The sequence below is a fragment of the Prunus dulcis genome, chromosome 4, assembly GCF_902201215.1.
Source record: "Prunus dulcis chromosome 4, ALMONDv2, whole genome shotgun sequence".
Lineage (NCBI taxonomy): Eukaryota > Viridiplantae > Streptophyta > Magnoliopsida > Rosales > Rosaceae > Prunus > Prunus dulcis.
This window is the reverse complement of record NC_047653.1, coordinates 19828461-19848745: the sequence shown is the minus strand read 5'-3', so window position 1 is coordinate 19848745 and position 20285 is coordinate 19828461. Positions and strand designations below refer to the sequence as shown.

Genomic DNA, 20285 nt, shown 5'->3' with positions numbered 1-20285 from the left:
GGGCCACAGAGACTGGTGCGATTGGACCACTATTTCTAGCTTCTAGTTTAACAGGTATTTTTTACTCTACGCAAGTTATTTTTGTACCACCATTTCTCCATCATATTGCTTTTTTTTGTTTTTTGTTTTTGTGAATTATAGTATTATTGATGGAGTTTACTTCAATTACTACTTTTTAATTTTATATTTTTATACAATTGATATTTTACTTTAATTTACTAGGGATGATAACGGGTCGGGTAGGGGCCGGGTATGATAACGGGTCGGGTAGAGGCCGGGTATGACAATACCATCTCCGTCCCCACTCTCCATCCCCGCCCCTGTCCCTGAACCCATCCCCATTTAATAGGTTTCGGGGAATCCCCGTCCCTGTTCCCGTCGGGAGACAATCCCCCATACCCGCCCCAAATCCCCTATTTTTTTCGCATAAAAAATATTTATCATACATTTTAACATTAAGTTTCATATTAAATTATCATTTAACACGTCCAAATTAACTATAAAGTTCAACTTAACTATTGAAAATCACATCAATATGAAATTCCAGAGAAAATTAGAAAGAATTAGGAAAGTGAGGTTAACTTAAGGTTAAACATAAATATTATGGTTTTATATTTATTTATTTAAATACAAACATATATATTTTCGGGTCGGGTTCGGGGATGGGGACGATGGGGACGTCAATACCATCCCCTCCCCATACTCGTCGGGGATTTTTCAAGTTCGGGGATCCCCGTACCGATACCCTTTTAACCCCGAAATCTCCCCCCGTTAGGGTCGGGGACCAGCCTTCGCTGAGATTTTTGCCATCCCTAATTACTACTATCATTAATTCTATAATTTCAGAATTTTAAAATATATCGTCATAACTGGTAAAATATATGATAATATTGATGGATAAATTTTTTTTTTTTTTTGGGGGGTTGTTTTGGATTGGGGGTTAAAATTCTTTTTTGGCCAAACGCTGAAATACGCCAAAAGCGCATTACAATTACAAAATCCTTAAGGGTTAGGACAAACGCCCTCCAAGGGCTACACCAAATACGGAGGGATCTAATCACATCATCAAACTTATATGGTACACCTCCACTTAAAGCCAAGCAGGGTCAACTTAACGTCACACAAGGCCATAGACAGTCAGGCTTAATCTCCACAAATATGTAATAACCAAGTATAACATCCATAATGCAACTTGCAAACTCAAATTCTTCCAAAGAGTAACCACAACCACGCATCAAACTTATTATACCAAAACAAAAACTAAAACCCAACAACAGCCAACCCAAGCCCATGACAATGGCTTGAAAGAAGGCAGACTCAAAAAGAAGACCTATAAAGCCCTAGCCATTGGTGTCGTTGATGTCGCCGCTACTGCCGCTATCACAATCAAACCAAGTACCTACAACAAAAACACACAAAAAAAACAACCTAACAAACCCAAAATCCAAACAGATCTAGCTAGAAAAGCTAGCCTTTTGGCTTAAGTTTAGGTATTCACTATCCACATCTTCATGATCTGACCTATATTAGCCCTCATGTCAAAGGTTATTTTTACAAAAGATTTAGTAAATAAAAGACACACTGATGAATAGAGGGCATGTTTACTTTTTAGGAATAAGAAAACTCACGAATTGGGAAATCTAGGAATAGGGAAATTAAGAATTGGAATTGGATCTACTACTCCCTAGGAATAGGGAAATTAAGAATTGGAATTAGAATAATTCCAATACTCATTCCTGATAAATAAATATGCTAAGAATATATACATTAAACAATTGCGCAATTACAAAGAATAATTAAATAGTTGCCCCGCAAGTAAGAAAGAGGGAAAAATGTGGTAACTTGTTTCTTTGTTGACCTTGGTTTCCAATTGTCACTTGAAAAGAATACTTTACATTGCTTGGAATAATTTTTTTTTTTTAGAAAAATTTTTAAATATCAACCTTAGTTTCTGGCAAATTTCTCGAGTTTGATATATATTTAAAGGGTAATGTAATTATGCACTTTTTTAAATATAAATAATATTATACTTTAATCTAATCTAAAATACAAGAAGGGGGATTCGAACTCGAGTGTAGAGTGGAGAGCACATCCGCTCTAACCAATATGACTAAGCCCCATGTCTGCATGCACATTTAAAGAAATTTCTTTAATTAATAGATCTTTCTCGTATTCATTACTTTTGTCTATTTAAAATTATAATGCTGAAGATTATACAAATTTTTCAATAAAGGTTCTACTAGTTATATTCTGGATGCAATTCTATTTTACTAGCACAGCTGTATTTGGTTAATGTATGGTTTGTTTCTGCTTTATACTTTGTATATGGGTGTCTTTGCAATTCCTTTGATACAAAAATCAGAGCTCTTTATGGTTATAATAAAAACACTTGAGAAAAGAAAAGCCATCCTTCTTCCCAGCAAGCCGAGAATAGATGATAAAGATGGACAACTTCACAATGTCAATGAGGCTTTGGATGGGTATTGAGAGACATTTACTAAGCTCTTGCAAGAACATGATATTAAATCCAACAAACAACCTGATATTATTGAAGCAGCAATGCATCTTAGAAAGAAAGGAACATGGGGTTAAGACGAGTAAACAATTAGAACCAATTTCAGGAGTTAAGGTTGGCGACGAGTTTCATAACAGGGATGAACTAATTATTTCTAGCCTTCATCATTTCAACATGGTATTGATTATATGAAGAAGGATGGGAAAATTTTGGCCACATGCATTGTTAATTATGGCCGTTATGCAACTATGTAGAATCTCATGATAACTTGATTTATTCAGGTGAAGGTGGAAATCCTAGAGTTTGTAGGAAAAAGCCAAAGGATAAAAAACTTGAATGCAGAAACCTTGCACTAAAGAATAGCATGGAAGCAGAAATTCATGTAAGAGTAATTCATGGCTAAGAAAAGTTCTTTCACAACTTATGTTTACGATGGTCTCTACAAAGTAGAGTATTTTTGGCAAGAAAGAGAGGAATTTGACACACTTATGTTTAAATTTTTGTTAACAAGGATAGCAGGGCAACCAATAATCACATGGGGAAAAGTTTCAGGGAAGTCGAAATAGCCTATGGTTTCAGAGGATATTGTTTGTAAAAATGACATCTCCGAAGGGAAAGAGAAGATGCCTATTCGTGTCATCAATGCCGTAGATAAGGAGAGCCCTCCATCTTTCAATTACATATGCAATTGTTGTGCAAAAAACACTCCAAGACCTTGTAGTTGATAAACTACACAACTATCACACACAAGCCATGCAAAGATAAAGCACACACAAACCGAAAAGTAAACAAGCACACAAAGAACACAAAAATTTATAGAGATTTAGCATTGTGCATACGTCCTTTTGGTGATCCCCAAGAAATTCAATAGTATGAAAGAACCCCTTTAGTTACAATGAAGAACCCCCTTTGCTCTCTCACAAACACTAGCTCTCTTTTCTCTCACCTTTAGCTCAAACCCAATTTGATGCCTTAGCTTTCTCACGTTATCATAACCTAGCGCTAAAGTGCCTATTTATATGTCATAGGGCTTCAGTAAAATTGTACAAGGAATAGGAAACTTCAAACACCCCAAAACTAAGAGAAAATCTGTCCAGATTTGCCATAGATACGCGCCTCTCGTTCGAGCACCACTCGCGTCGCTAGAGTCTGAGTTCTGCTGCTCGAGCAGATGCTCGAGCTCCTGGGTCTGGGCAAGAAGCACTGCTTTGTCGCTCGAGCACCTGTAGTTTCTACTAAAGCAGCAGAGCCCAATCAAAATGACTGCAGCTCATTTGACCGTCTTTTTCCTTCACTCCTTCCACATCTTTAGGTGAGCCAACATCAACAATCTCCACCTTGGCGAGCCTAAATACCTTGTGAAAATCATTGACCTCTAGAACCTCTTTAAACCTTTTGGAAATCGTCCTAGTAACTCCCAAGAGCTCCACCACACTCTTTAGCATGTAACAAGATTGAGCAAGCTCAAACAATGTCTGAACTTCTTAGCTGTCACTAGCTTGGTCAAGCAATCTAAAGCGGTCTCATTCGTATGAACCTTCTTTATTGCAATGTCCCTATTATTCACCCAATCCTTTATCCAGTGGTCCTGTAAATTAATATGCTTAGACCTTCTGTGAAACACTTGATTCTTGATTAAGCATATAGCACTTTGACTGTCACTTTGTATCACCACCAAGTCTTGAGCTATCCCGAACTCTTTAGCCATTCTTGTTAGTCATAACACTTCCTTAGAAGCCTTCGTTAGTGCCATATATTTTGCTTCGGTAATAGACAAGGCAGTAACTGATTGTAGCACCACTCTCCAACTAATTGGTCCTCCACCACAACTGAAAACATACCTTGTGGTAGATCTCCTCTTGTCTATATCTCCTGCATAATCCGAATTCACATAACCCGACACACATGCCTTTCTTTGTTGTATTTCAAACAAAATCCCAAGTTTCTTCATGCCCTTCAAATACCAAAAAATCTACTTCACCGCATTCCAGTGTTGTCTGCCCAGATTTTCCATGTATCTTGAAACAGCTTGAGCTAAGTCGGGGCATGTGCAAACCATTGCATACATGAGACACCCTACCATGCTTGCATATAGAACCTTACTCATTTCATCATTCTCTTTGTCACTAGAAGGACTTTCATGGGCACTTAATCTAAAGTGCTTTGCCAAAGAAGTAGACATGGGCTTGTAATCCAACATGTTGAATCTCTCAAGTACCTTAGATATGTACTTGCCTTGTGACAGCCATAGTTTTCCCACATCTCGGTCTTTCCTTATCTCCATTCCTAGGATCTTTTGTGCTGGACCAATATCCTTCATGTCAAACTCCTTCCCAAGTAGAATCTTCAACTCTCGGACCTTTGATATATCTTGACACGTGAGTAGCATATCATCCACATAAAGTAGCAATAAGATGATCTTTCTATCCTTGAACACATGAGAGTACACACAACAATCCGATTTGCATCTTCTATACCGAATTCACAGCATATAGGTGTCAAAGCGCTTGTAACACTGTCTTAGAGATTGCTTGAGCCCATACAAAGACTTCTCCAACCTACATACTAGATTTCATTTACTTCTTCAACGAACCCTTGAGGTTGACTCATGTAGATGTCTTCCTCTAAGTCTCCATGGAGGAATGCCGTCTTCACATCCATTTGCTCCACCTCCATGTCCCATTATGCCACTATGGAGAGCAATAATCTTATAAAAGTATGCTTCACCACCAGAGAGAAGATATCATCATAATCAACTCATTCCTTTTGTAAGCACCCCTTGGCCACTAGACGAGCTTTGAATCTAGTTTACTCTTTCTCATGTATCCCTTCCTTTTTCCTAAACACCCACTTGCAGCCGATCACATTCTGATCTTTGGGTTTAGGAACCAACTCCCAAACGGAGTTCTGGTGTAGAGATTCCATCTTATCCATCATAGCACCCATCCAACTTTCAAGCTCCGAACTCTCAACTGCTTCCTAGAACGTGGTTGGATCCCTTTCATTCATGTTTAGAGTATAGTGAACTGCGTCTGTCTCCCATCCAAACCATTGAGGAGGTTTGATGGTTCTCTTGGGCCTAGACCTCGCTATAGAGGCGACTCTACCTGATCTTGAGCCTCTTCTTCATCTTGAGTTTGTTGTTATTTCCCAAATTCCTCCACCTCAATATCGGACTCCACCACCCCATGAACGTTTTCAATTGGTTGCATACTTGGAGTATCCCTGAACACCCTACTTGGTGAAATTGTAACGGTTGTCTTTGTTCCAACAACATCCTCTTTTGCCTTCGGTTTCTTAACTTTGATCATAGGCACGGTCTTCTCATCAAACACGACGTGTCTACTGAGTATTCACTGAATCCCGTAGCTTGAAACCTTTCATGCCGCTCTCAAAGCTGAGGAATATACACTCAAGAGACTTTGGTTTCAACTTGGTTCTCACATCATTAGGTATGAGAGCATAGACATTGCATCCAAATACTTTAAGATTAGTATACTAAATAGATTTATTAGACCATACATCTTCCACACACTTGAAATCAAGATACTTCGATGACGATCGGTTAACCAAAGAGAAAGCGTGGTTAACCGCTTCCGCCCAAAACGCCTAGGGCAAGCGGGCATGAATCCTCATGCACATCTCACACTCCATGAGAGTTCTATTCAACCTCTTTGCAGCTTTATTTTGTTGGGGCGTCTTCTTCATGGTAAAATGCCTCTTGACACCCTCGCTCTTGAAAAACTTCAAAAATTTGCTATATTTATATTCTCATCCATGGTCACTTCTTAGGATCTTGATCTTCCTTCACGTAAGGTTCTCTAGTTTCGCCTTCCATTCCTTGAATTGGTGAAGACCTCATATTTCTCCTTCATGAAATAGACCCAGACCTTCCTAGAAAAATCATCCAAAAATATGACGTTGTAGCGAGCTCCTCCCAATGATTTGACCAGTGTAGGGCCCCATACATCTAGGTGAATATAATCAAGCACTCCCGTGCTCCTATTCTCCTTGTCTTGTTGCTTAAATGTCACATTCGACTGCTTCCCCATGGTACAATATTTGCAAAACTCAAGTTTACAATTGTGCACTCCCTTTAGAAGCTTCCGTTTGTGCAACTCTTGCATTGCTTGCTCACTTATATGCCCTAGCCTCAAATGCCAAAGCTGAGTATCATCCACTGAGTCCTTCTTGGTAGATATAGTTGCTCTACCAATCACTATTGTACCACATAGTCGATACAGGCAGTTAGGTTGAATCTTTCCCTTCATAACCACAAGTGAACCCTTTGAGATTATGAGCTTCCCTCCCATGGCCTTGAAGGAATAGCCATTCTTGTCAAAAGTACGGAGAGAGATGAGATTCTTCTTCAACTTTGGTATATACCTAACAATACCCCATGTCCTAACCACGCCATCCTGCATCTTCACCTTGATTGTACTCGTTCCTTTAACTCTACATACCAAGCCGTTCCCCATCATAACTTCGCCGCCGTAGTCCACCTCATACGTTTCAAAGAAAGATTTGTTTGAACACATATGATATGAGCACTCGGAATCCAAAATCCAGTTAGAAGTGAAACCCTTGAAGAGATGTCAAGTGCCTTAGTATTAACAATGCTATTAGTAAATAAAAGCTCACCATCGATATCCTTTGCGACTCCGGCTTCATCTCTTTGTTTCTCTTCTCTCTCTATGTATGACAATTTTTCTTCCAATGATCCTTTGACTCACATTCAAAACAACCATCTTTCGCCTTAGATTTTGATATTCCCCTATTGCTTTTCTTGATTCGCGCTTGCTTGATCGACCTCTCTCTTCGGACTTTGCTACAAGACCTTCATCTTGAGAGACACCTCCAGAATGTTGAACCATTCTGTCATGCATCAGGATGTCTTGCATGATCTCTTCATACTTCAAGGTTCCCTTCTTGAACATAAACATTATGTGGAAGTGTTTATAGGACGATGGCAGGGATGTCAATAACATCACAGCCTTGTCTTCTGACTTATAAACCTTATCCATCCTCTACAAGTCAGCAATACACCTATTAAAGGCGCTCACGTGCTCCATCATGCTTGCGCCCTCCTCCATCTTTAGAGAGTGAAGCTCCTTCTTCAAGAAGAACTTGTTGGACAACGATTTGGCAGCAAACATCTCGTCGAGTTTCTCCCATGTCTGCTTCGCGATGTCTTTCATTGCATTACACAACACCTCGTCTGTCAGATGTTGTTCAATGGATCCTCTAGCAAACTCGTCTAGGTTCTCCCAATCCGCATGGTTACCGGCATCCTTTCCTTGCCTGCCAAGACTTTGCTGAGACCTTGTTGCTTAATGATATGCTTCATCCTTCTTTGCTAAAGCATCAAGTTCTCCTTATCGGTGAACGGCTTCAACTCCACCTTCATACTCGACACATTTGGTGATTTCGTACTGGAGATTTCTACCTCATTGTCGCCGGTCATCGTCAACACACCACCACTCTTAAAGTTGTAAGAGCACTTAGGCATAAACTAATACTTGTCGTAACTTGGTTCTGATACCATTTATTGTGCGAAAACACTCCGAGACCTTGTCATTGATGGACTATACAACTATCACACACAAGCCATGCAATGATAAAGCACACACAAACAGAAAAGTAAACAAGCACACAAGAAACACAAGAATTTATAGACGTTCAACGTTGTGCCTACGTCCTCTTGGTGACCCTCGAGAAATTCACTAGTATGAAAGAACCCCTTTAGTTACAATGAAGAACTCTCTTTGCTCTCTCACAAACCCTAGCTTTTTTTTCTCTCACCCTTGATTCAAACCCAATTTGATGCCTTAGCTTTCTCACGTTATCATAACCTAGCGCTAAAGTGCCTATTTATATATCATAGGGCTTTAGTACAATTATACAAGGAATAGAAAACTTAAAATACCCCAAAACTAGTAGAAAATCTATCCAGATTAGCAAGGAATACGACTAGGATTCAGGCCTCCCGTTTGAGAGCCACTGACGTTGCTCGAGAGCCTGTGTCCGCTCGAGTCTAAGGTCTGCTGTTCGAGCGACAGAGCCCAATCAAAACGACCTGTGCGAGCAGTTAAGCAAACCTTGCAGCCACCATATTTGAGATATTTACAACATGCCATTGAATGGAAATGGCAAGTCTTTGCAAATACCACCACCTAAACTTTCGTTTCCACGTACAATGAAACTTTTGGCATCCAATTTATGCTGATTTCACTCCGCATGGATTCAAAAATTTTTTTAATTTATTTTTCTCTTATTGCAGCATACATATGGTATGGAAACTATATTAAAGCAGTTGCTGGATATAGTTATTATGGTACTAATAAATGTGGTTGCCTTTCGTTGTGCTTACGGTTTTGGTTCTAATCTTTCACATTGTGCAACCCACCACAAAGAGGCATGCCTCACATATGCTCTCATCCTGACGAGTACCCAAATCAGAATGGAAAATCCCATGTACATGTTGAGAAAATTAAAGTACACAACTCTAATATAGACTTGTTGGAGACAAAATAAGTAAACAAATTACTTGTATTAGACTCACAAAATATTACAACAAAACAACTCTCAAAAGAAAAATCAACTCTTAGAAGTACGCTTTCTTACTATCTAGAGTCAATTGGGATGGCATTCATTATACTGAGGCAGTTGCCAAGTTTGTCTTTGATAAAATTCAACTAGAGCATTTTCAGATCCACCCTTCCCTTTGGAACAAGCATGTCACAGGAGTTTAGACTAATAAATTAATCAATATACTTAAGTACTGCAGACACATGCATTGAGGTGGAAATGTTTTCGTACTGCAATGATAGTGTTGTACATTCTAGCAGAAATGGCAATGGCATTAGCATTGTAGAAAAATAATGGTTTCAAAACTTAGTTATAAGTTATAAGTTGACTATCTAGTTTCTGAATTATGATTTTATTTTTCTCTTATGATTATGGATGAAGTTCAATAGTTTCCATAAAAAACGAAGAATTGAGCACACGACCTCAAGTGCAATTATAAATACCTTTAAATACTTAAACTACAAATACTAGTTGCCTCTGAACAATCATTAAAAAAAAAAAAAAGTTGGATTAACATTACTTTTTTTTTTTTTGAAGGAAAGATTAAGATTAAGATTACTTTGATTTATTGTACTCCACATGAAAATGCTTACTAACATGTTTAAGAGGTTTCTCGACTAGACACTATGTAAAGAATAATGGGTCACTTGAGTTTTAGTCCATAACATGCAAAAGCTCACTAGTCCAACACGACGTCAAGAGATAGTGGGCCTAAGGCCCAATCTACATATGAATTAAAATTGAGTGTTGCTATTCACATTGTTGAAGGAAAATGTGATCCTCCCAACATAATTTCACCACCACTAATTAAACAATGAGGTTTTATTATTTTAGGTTCGACCCATTCTAGATGCAAGTCTCTTAATTACAATCTGTCGCTTCAAGGGAACACCCTTTGATTTTGTCATAAAGAAACATAATGTGTGTGTTTGATTTTGCAGCTGCTCCCAAGTCCAACCTCAGGGTGCGTACGTATCCCTTGTGGAAATCAAGCCACTCGTAGTTCAAAGATTCACAATGCATAAATGACTCATTACAAAAGGGGAAATTTGAATGAATTTAATTGAGGAGTGTTTGAGTGAATTGAGCTGAATAAACTAGGGATTCGATTTTGATGTGTGTTTGGGGTGAAGTTGGTTAAGAATAAACCAGGGATTCTGTTTCGATTTGAGATTTGGGTGGTTGCATCTAGATTGAGTCTCTAGATTGCCTACGTACCCTTTCAAAGGGATCAAACCAACGTAGTTCGGAATTGATTTGTGCGAAGATAGATATTTGATTCGTGGGAATTTGGTTGATGTAACCAGTGATTCAAATTTGGTTGCGATTGAGTCTATTGAGATGCTAGACTGCCTACGTACCCTTAATGGGATCAAACCGACGTAGTTCCAAAATTTGAAAATTAATGGGTAAGTGTTTGGACGAATTTGGTCAAGATAAAAACCAGGGATTCAAATTGGGTTGCGGTTGCGTCTAGTGGGATGCTAGACTGCCTACGTACCCTTGATGGGATCAAATTGGCATAGTTCCAAATTGATTGTTTAATTTTGCGTGGTTTTGTAACACTTGAGATTAGGTGTGGTTTTGTACCATTGGCTCTTCATTGGGAATTAATTGGACTTCTCTTATTTGAGCCCATTGATCCATAATTTGAGAATTTAGGACTTTGCACCAATTATTCACCAATTGAATTTTTAATGGACAAAACCGTTGGGCCTGAGACGAGACCGTTGCATTTGAGACTGTCGAGTCTTGGAATATTGGCTTGAGACCACCGGGCCTTGAAAGAGGTGTATACTGCGCCAATTAATTTTCAATTAATGCCTTTCCCTTCTCTAGCTGGTTCCTTCACGGCTTGGTGCTAGAAATAGATGTCTTTTAATTTGATCAAGACACCCAAGGAAATCCTTCTGCTAGTGAAATATGGATAGGCCATATTGTTCCTTGTTGGATTTGAAGACAAGAGGCACAAGAAGAACATGCCTTTTTCTGAATAGGATTAGACTCCAAAGAGATGTGCCTCCACTTCTTTTATCTTTTGCTGACTTTTCTTTTTTTCTTCGTGATGGCTATCTTTTTTTTTCTTTTTTTTTCTATTGCTGCTATATGCCTCACCAAGCCAGGCCTTCGAATCGTGCTGACTTGCTTTTTTTTGTCCATTGCATGCACCAAGCTTTCCTCCAGTAAAAGAAAAACATGGCTGGATTTCCCCTTTTTTTGATGGCTGAAGCAAACCACTCATATTTGCTTTTGGGCTGGGGTCTCTCTTCTCTTAAACCAGAACCGAAACAAAAAGTGGCGTACATCCACTTTTTCTTTCCTTTATTTTTTGTTGTTGTTTTTGACTTCTTTTTTGTTTTGTTTTTTCTTTTTTTTGGTTTTGTTTGTGGGTTTTGTTCCCAAAATTGGATCTGTCATCCAGAGCACTCAGTGAATGAGCTTTATGCCCAAAATGGATATATCACAGAGTATTTGATTGAGGGTTACACACCCATGATGGATTTTGTATCCAAGATTTGTTTGGGGTGCAAAACCCAAAGTCTTGATTGAGGGTGAAACACCCAAATCTTATTTTTAGGGTGTAAACCCATACCCAAGCTTTGTTTCCGGGGTGCAAAACCCAATGCTTTGATTTCAGGGTTTCTATCCCAATAATGGATTTCATATCCAATAATTTTTCGGGTTACTCACCCATGGATTTGCATCCAAATGGTTTCGGGGTTACTCACCCATGAATTTGCATCCAAGAAATTTCAGGGTTTCTCACCCAATAATGGATTTCATATCCAATGATTTTTTGGGCTACTCACCCATGGATTTGCATCCAAACGGTTTTAGGGTTACTCACCCACGGATTTACATCCAAGAAATTTCATTGAAGGGTTGCCACCCCACATGGATTGTCATCCATTTGATTGATTAAAGGGTTGCCACCCAACATGGAGGACCTCAAGAGAGAAGCCTTGTTGCCGATGCATCTTTGATTGCTTATATCTTTTTATCTCTCCAGCCTTTCGGCGGTGCTTCTCTGCCTTTGTGCCTTGCAAGCTGTTATTTTTATTTGAAGCCTCCTCTTTTAGTTTTGTATTTGCAACCTCATGGCTGCCTCCCCATTCCCCTGTCCTCCTCATTGCTTTTTATAGGCTTACTTTGGATAAGAACCAATTAGAGGACTTTCAATTCTTTTTCCCCTAAAGATCTGCTAAGCCCCACAAAAATTGGAACCGCCAACCTCTCTTAAGATTGGCAGGTCAAACTCCCATTTGTTTTGAACTCCTTTCTTGCACCAAGCTTCAAGGAAAATGGGGGACTTGCACGTGGGATCAACCCACTTTTGAATTAGTTTATCCTTTGGCTTTGAAATTTAAAAAGCATATGGGATAGTTGGATTTACTTGCTTTTTTTTCTTTTGTTTCTTTGAAACACTTATCACCTATATTAGATAAGGGTTGCTGGATGTGGGCTTAGACAAACACAACCCAAGTAAATTTTGTGTGTGAATTTTTTTGGTTCAACACACACGCAAGGATTTGGTCACTACAGACTTCACCCGCCACCTATGTCGATCTCCCAGCAGCCCTACAATAAGAATAAGCCGGCAATCAACACACTAAGCTGATGCACACGCCCTTTAAATCACAAAACACATCTTTTGTGTCTTTAAAATTCTAAAACTAGTGTATGCATATGTAACACGTTTGGCCATGATGTTAGAGGCTAAACTGCTTTCTGATAACCAAACATACTTTTGGGGGTGTTTATGGAGAAAAAAATATTTTAAATATATAAAGTAGAAATATATTTAGTTCTAGACATGTAACTATTGAATACTTAAGTGTTTTATATACTTGTATTTTCTATTCCGGCCCCCCAACTTTACAATTCTCACTTGAATCATTAGACTGTCTTCAGGTTTTATTTAATGTTTTTCTCTCCTTTTGTTTGTTTGTTTTTTTTTTTTCTATATATACCATGATTCAAAATTGGCTAGTGTAAAGAGGTATTTGAAATCATCATTAAAGTCCCTCTAACCTATAAAATAATTACCAAAGACCACATATTTTTCAAAACCTCCTAAATATCTACTTGAGGGAGCCATCAAAATTGGGGTCCAAGTTCCTTGTAAAGGTGAGACACTCAGCCCACACGCTTAATTTGGCTATACACGGGGGCCACGGTAGGGTCATTATAGAAACCGGCTGTAAAGTTTTATTGATTGGACTCGGTGAAAAAGTTAGCAACGGAGCCTGGATTCCTAGAAATTTGAATCGTGCGGCTCATGTAGCGGCAAAGATTGGTTTGGGAGCGGCAGAGCTGCAAAGCTAGGCTAATCAGCCACCACCCACCCTAGTTCACATTCTGGAGTCGGATGGGCTACCGTGCCCACCTTTCTAATTGTACTTGTTTGGTCGGGAAGATTCTTTTTTCTAACCATATGTTGGGTTGTATTAGCTAGAATTTTCTTGAATTTGTTTTCTAATTCAGTTTGCTTCTCCCTGTAATTTGTTCCTCAGGTTTTGAGGTTTTTAATGCATTTCTCTGATTACAACCCCCAAAAAAAATAAAAGCACACGCTCAGGTGCAAACTAGCAATCCTTCGTTTCTGGGATTGAACTCAAATTCCATTGGTTTATTCATAAGAGCAATACAATAAAAGGCAATTTAGCATCTACATTGAAAAAAAAAAAAAAAAAAACTTGCTTCAATTAGAGAAAAACCATGAGGTGCATCAGAACATCATACAAAATAGTTCCAATTACAAATAATGGTACAACTTATTTACTAAAGATGGTTTATATTTCAAAGAGACCCTTTATCATCACTCAAATACTCGAAAGCTAGTACAAATATAGGAGCGGTCCTTCGTCTCGGGCATCTTCAATTGAAGGGAAGCATGCTATCTCAAAGGTGTTTGCCTGTGCTAAAGACGAAGGTAAATGACCCATAAGATTGAAAAAGATAAATCACATAAACCATATGAGTCTAATGACGTTAACCAGTGAACAAAATAACACATGTTACTTTTATATTACTAAAGGAGAGAATCCTTAGTTTTGGAGGGCAACAAAGTCATGTATTATTTTGATTCTATAAAATTGTCATGCATATTCGGGGTCAAGAACAACTAACTCATATATCATTGAATTTCAAAAATAGTATATGATATAGATAGAAGTAATTACCATTTATCTATTAAGCATCCTTTGCCTGATGATTGCTGCCTTCACATGCAGCCAATCGTTCAAAAAGGTCAAGAAATTGAAGTATGTGTATTTGCATGACAAGTTGAGTAGAAGAGTGCCACAAACTCCCCAAAATCCAACAGCAAACCCAAGCCCCATGCTCATGTAATATCCTTGTGTTATGAGCCCATCTTGGCTGTCTTGGTTCACCAACACAGGTTGTCCTGGACCTTTTTCCTCCTCAGAGCATGTCTTTGGGAGTGGTGCTCCAAAAAGCAGAGGATTTCCACCATAAGCATAATCAAAGCTTTGGAGCTGAGTGCCTATTGGAATTTTTCCAAACAAGTTGTTTTGTGACAAGTCCAACTTACCAAGACTAGCTATCCGAGAAAGACTTGTTGGAATTATGCCATTTATCTGGTTTCTTGATAAATCAAGAGACTCTAACTCTTGCCAATTTCCAATCCTTGAAGGTATTTGACCTGTTAATTGGTTTCTTGACAGGTTTAAGAAAATCAAACCAAGAAGATAAGTGATTTCACTAGGAATCTCCCCAATCAACTTATTGCTTGAGAGATCAATAGTCTTTAGAAGTCCTAGATTACTTTTAAATTCAGCTCTCAATCCTTTCCATATTAAAGATGCTTCATCATCATAAACCTCATAAAAAGTTATTCGTGCAGAATCACCCTTATATTCATGTTTGATAGTTTGACTTGAACTTCCTTGTCAAACCAAAGTAGTCAAACTGTTGAGACATTTGGGTATAGTTCCAAAGATGTTGTTCATCAACAAATCCAAAAGTTGAATACGAGTGAGATGGCATAATTGTGGTGGGATGCTTCCATAGAAGTGATTAGATTGAAGGATAAGGATAGCCAAATTCGGGAGACTTGCCCCTAACCATTCTGGTATTGATCCCGATAATTTATTTTCCGCAAGATTAAAAAGTGTCAAGTCTCTGCAATTCTTGAGCTGTGAAGGCAACTCTCCCACAAATCCATTGTTATTTAGTCTTAGTGTCTCGATGCTAAACAAGTACCCCATTGTGGTAGGAATTTTTCCAGATAAAGAGTTATTGCTCAAATCAAGAAAGACTAATTTTTTAAAATGGATCCAGCAATCCGGAAGTTCTCCGAATATATGATTGCTTGAGAAATCAAGAAAAGCTAAATTACTATCCTTGGTTGTGCCCAAAAAAGAAGCTGCTGCCACTGAAAATTTATTATGGGAGAGATCTAAAAAAGTAGCTTCTAATAGAGTTGAAGGGATTGGACCCTCCAATTTGTTCCAGCTCACATTTAGCTTAGGTGGAAACTCCGATCTCAAATTTCCAATTGTTCCTCTAATTTGATTCTGAGAGAGATCCATATCGAATAATTTATGTGACAAATCCCAAAGTCAACTTGGAATGGTATCAGTAATTCCATTATTAGAAATATCAAGAAATAAAACACTTTTATGAGTTTGAAGCCATTTTGGGACGGCCCCGTCTTACAAGACCTCAATATTATCGATTCCAACTGGAAGGGAGGAACCCAATCAAAACTGAAGTTTAAAACTAGAGAGTTAGAGGATAAATCCAAATCCGTTAATTTGAAGAGTTTCGAGAAATGAATTTTTGAAATCACCCCTTCCAAAGAATTCCCACTAAAATCAATACCCTCCAACTTGGACATCTGTCCAATATTTTCAGGCACTGAACCCATGATGCCATGATTATCAGAGATATCCAAATACTCTATTGTGTTTTGAGCGCATATAGACAATATGACAATAATGTCTGAAAGTTGTCCACTAAGGCTATTATTCCCAAGGTGCAACTCTCGCAACCTACATAACTTGGCAAACGAATTTGGGATCCCTCCTGTAAGTCTGCTAACAGAGAGAGTAAGATATGCAAGAGAGCTCATGTTTCTGAAATCATCAGGAATTAAGGAACCATTGAAATTGTTCCGAGATAGATCAAGATCAACAAGGTTGGTATGAGTACCGGACAACCATTGAAAGATTGAAGAGTTGGGATTGTTTCTGGAGAGATCGACATGAACAAAAGTGTTAGAAGAATTCATGAGAGAAACAGAGGATATAATTAGAGGAGGAAGATTACAGTCCCGTAATATCAAGTTTCTTAATTTAGGAAGCATATTAACTGCTTCCAGCCATCCAACAACACCGGGGAGATTAGTGGAACTGAGGTCGAAGTGTTTTAGACAAGAAAGATTAGAGAGCCAATTGAGGGTTTTTTTTTTGCATAAATAGAGTCATCAAACAACTCGGAAAGATATTCATCCGAGCTGAGATCGAGATATTTCAAGTGTGTGAGATTTTCAAGTTGATATGGAATTTCACATCCAAAATTTGCATAAGAGAGATCGAGGTATCTTAAATTGCTCAATGATCCAATGAAATCTGGAATTTGGCTCCGACTGAAATTATTGTAACTAAGGTTCAAATACTCCAAATGCTGCAACTCAACGAGTTTAGGACTAATCGCACCTTGCAAAAATTGGTCTCCAAGATCAAGCTTAACAACATGGCTAGTGTGGTTGCTGCAGTAGACTCCGGCCTATTGGCAACAGTCTTTGTTTTGCATTTTTCTTCCCCATGAAAGGAGGCGATTGTCGTCATCCACAAGGCCTTGTTTGAATGCAAGGAGGGCTTGCATTTCCCTCCCACTGCATCCAATGCAAGGATTGTTCATGTGTAGTAAAAGCACCACAATTCCATACAAGACTTTGAAGCAGTATATTTGCTTCTCATGATAAATGCTAGTTAGAGTCATGATGAAGATGAAGAAGCACAACTATTTAGGACAAAGATAAAGCACAGCCAAATGAAGCATGCATGGAAATCTGGTGAAGGATTTTTGCTTACAAGCATTAATTATTTATAGTGGTTACCTTGCATTATCTTGTTAATTTACAAAATGATATATTTAGAGACAAGAATTAACCGATGTTTTAGACTCTTGGTCTAGCAAGACTCAGGCAAATTCAAAATATATTTCCTTTTTCTTTGTAGTTGTGGGAGCAAATTTTCCCACAAGAATATTCTCCCAAGATTCCTTCGTCTTTTCTGCCTTTCTTTCTCCCTACAAAACAGATCAGAGTAAAAGGACCACACCTGGGGGGTGTTGCTCAAAGGCCCTCCGATGCCTAAGTTAGGTAGGGTGTTTCAAGGAAAACCAGGTGGCCGGAGCAGTGTGTGGTGGCTGGAGCCTTGTGTGAGAGAGAGAAAGAGAAGAGGTGGCTACGGTTTTTGAGAAATAATTTCTGTAGAGTTTCAGGAGGAATTTAGACGTACCTCATCCTTGTGCATAGCCAAGTATTTATAGTGGCCTTGGAGAGGTTGGTGGGGTGGTGTAGTTAGTGAGGTTGGTGTGGTTGATGTAGTTGGTGAGGTTGGTGTATTTAGGGATTAGGGATTTAACCGAATCCCTAATTAAGGCGAGGATCAAATACATCCAACTTGAATTTGGTAATTTCCCAATTAATTCAAGTAACCCCCAATTTGATTAGGTAATTCCCAATTAGGTTAGGTAACTCCCAATTAGGTAAAATAATTCCCAAATTGATTGGCCTAATTATTTGACCTAGGGTTTAGGTTTAATTTGGTTCCCACAAATGTCCCCCAGCTCCTGCATGGCGCGTGGTGGCATGTAGGAGATGTATGTTGGGTTGTCCAGCTGTAACTGAGCTTCCTTCAGTGAGTTGGACTCCTTTTGCAGATTGGGTTCCTAATTGGAGTGAGCTTTTGACTGTTCTGGGAGTTGGGTTCTCAGTAGGAATGGGCTTGAGATTCCTTCTTGACCTAGGATGCCCAACCTGCGTAAATACATGGCTTCTCTTCACTCTTCTTCACATCGCAAACTTAACTTCTCTACTTTCTAGCTTGAGAGAGATCTTGGAGAATTCGTACTGCTTGTCGAAGAGAGGAGTCACTGTGCATCGCAAGGTAAGTCGAGCACGTATGTTTCTTTTTCTTCATCATTTCTTCTTTTTTTGCGGCCAAGGCTAGTTGGGGGAAGCCTGGCTGGTTGTCGTCATGGCAATGGCTGGCAGTGAGCGGCAGCCGTGGTGGAGCAGGTGCGCGTAAGTGGACCAGCTCCCTATCGTCGCAGGTCTAGGCGGGAGCGTGCTTGGCCTCATGCGTTGCGAGCCGCATCAATTGAGCAGGTATCGGGAGGAAGTCGGTGGTCTGCCCCTGCCCAGGATGTTGAGAGATGGAAGCAGAATAGTCTAGACTCTGATGATCTGTTGGCTGGGCAGGAGGAGTGTTCTGCCGGAACCCCCCCTAAAAAAAGAAGGTTGTTGCCAAGTCTTCAAGAGATGAAGCTACTTCTTCGTAGGCTAAGAATGTGTATCCATTGAGGAAGAATCCAAAGCTCTCTTATGCTGAGAAGACTCAAGTGGGGTATGTTCCATCGTCATCTACTGGGGTCAAACATCTTGTTTCTGCTGATTGCAAGAACGTCGGTGGTACGCGCAGTGCTCGGGATGTTCTACTCAAGCCTTCTGCTGACAAGTTTGAAAACCATAATCTGCTCCGTAAAATAGCCCGTGCTCTATTTAGCTCACCTGCTGAGAGGAAAATAGATGCAGGTATTCTTCTTCGAAGTTCGGGTCGTCTGCCTCAGTCAGAGGATGAAGACTGAACTGGAAGGTCTGCTCATGATCCAGCTGTTGAGTCACGGGCAATCAAGTGTGGAGTTGACTTCATTGGAGGTGAGGATGGTGGCAGCTAAAGAGACGAGAGAGTCATCTCCCCGGGCGAAAGGCTCTTCTGCAACGTCAGCGGCTGATCCCAAGGTGGACAAGTCCAGCCCTTTAGGGGATGCAATTGTGTCTAATCTGCTCAAGATGAACTTTCTGTCAAGTCTATTTGCTTGCTTCAAGCTAGTTGATCATATCCATTGGGTTGGTGATCTTGAGATAGTCTCAAGTCTTCCCTTGTAAAAATGAAGGGAAGTAACATTTCATCTGCTTCAAAATGGAGTAGTTCTTGCTGTTGAAACTATATGAAACTCGTCTGCTGTTGCCCCTTCTTCTGTTGCTGACTTGGTTAGTTGAAGAGATTCCTACTTCTGTCTTGAGCGCAAGAATGCATGAATGTGTACAAGCTGGGCTACTTGGTTTGGTCAAATGGAAATGATCCCTTCTATGCCATTGAAGATGGAGACATTGGGATGCTCTGTTCTGACTTGCTTCCTGTGTAGAGTGAGCATGTTAATGTTGTGAACATGGAAGGGGCTGAAGAGTAGACGGTCGAAGAGGCGGTAGCTGAAGAGGATGAAGCAGAGGAGGATGCAGCATATGAGGTAGTGACAGACATCGCGGATCAGGCAGGTGGAGCTGCTGAGAACGTGGCTGATCAGGTGGACGCCGAAGAGGCTGTAGATCAGGGATCTCTTGCTGGCGTCTCAGAGTAGATGAAGACTTCTTTATTTCTTTTCAGCTTTTGCAGTCTGCTTTCTCGTTTAGGATAATTAGTCTTGTTTGATTATCTTCTTTTTGTTGAACTTGGCCCGGTGGTCAGCTTGCTTAGGGAAATTTCAGTTATTTTTTCAACTTCAATTTATCTATTGTCTTGTGAACTGGTTGAGTAACCAGCCGGTATCTTGACGGTGTGTCTTTCTTAGGAAATTTATAGATTCCAGAGTCCTCCTTGTCCTTGAGGGACTCTGGGCATGCTCTGCATACCCCATAGGATGGTTCCCCTTAGGAAGTTGGCGAGTGCCAGGGTCCCCCTTGAGGGACTCTAGGCATGTTCTGCACATTCCGTAGGATGCCTTGGTCGTCGCCCTGTGTCTCCCTTAGGACGCTCCTTATGGGCAACTGTGTGACTATCCTGCCTCCCTTAGGAAATGAATAAGAACCTGGATACCTCTCTCAGAAAGCATAGAGACCTTTCCGAAAATTCCTGGAGCACCCTGCGTCTCCCTTAGGATGCTTTTTAGCGGGCTGCGTCTCTAAACGGACGCTTCTGGCCGTCACCCT

At 39.7% G+C, this 20285-nt stretch overlaps 1 protein-coding gene and 1 pseudogene across 1 annotated transcript; one reads left to right on the top strand and one right to left on the bottom strand.

Annotated features, from left to right (window-relative positions):
* The first annotated feature begins 2325 nt into the window (after positions 1–2325).
* On the top strand, positions 2326–3240 carry LOC117625584 (annotated as a pseudogene).
* An 11049-nt stretch (positions 3241–14289) lies between these two features.
* LOC117625583 (receptor-like protein EIX2) lies at positions 14290–16358 on the bottom strand. Its single transcript, XM_034357122.1, has 2 exons — positions 15918–16358; positions 14290–14946 (listed from the first exon to the last, which is right to left on the bottom strand). Exons 1-2 carry the CDS (start codon positions 16356–16358, stop codon positions 14290–14292), a joined length of 1098 nt encoding a protein of 365 aa, XP_034213013.1.
* Positions 16359–20285: the final 3927 nt, after the last annotated feature.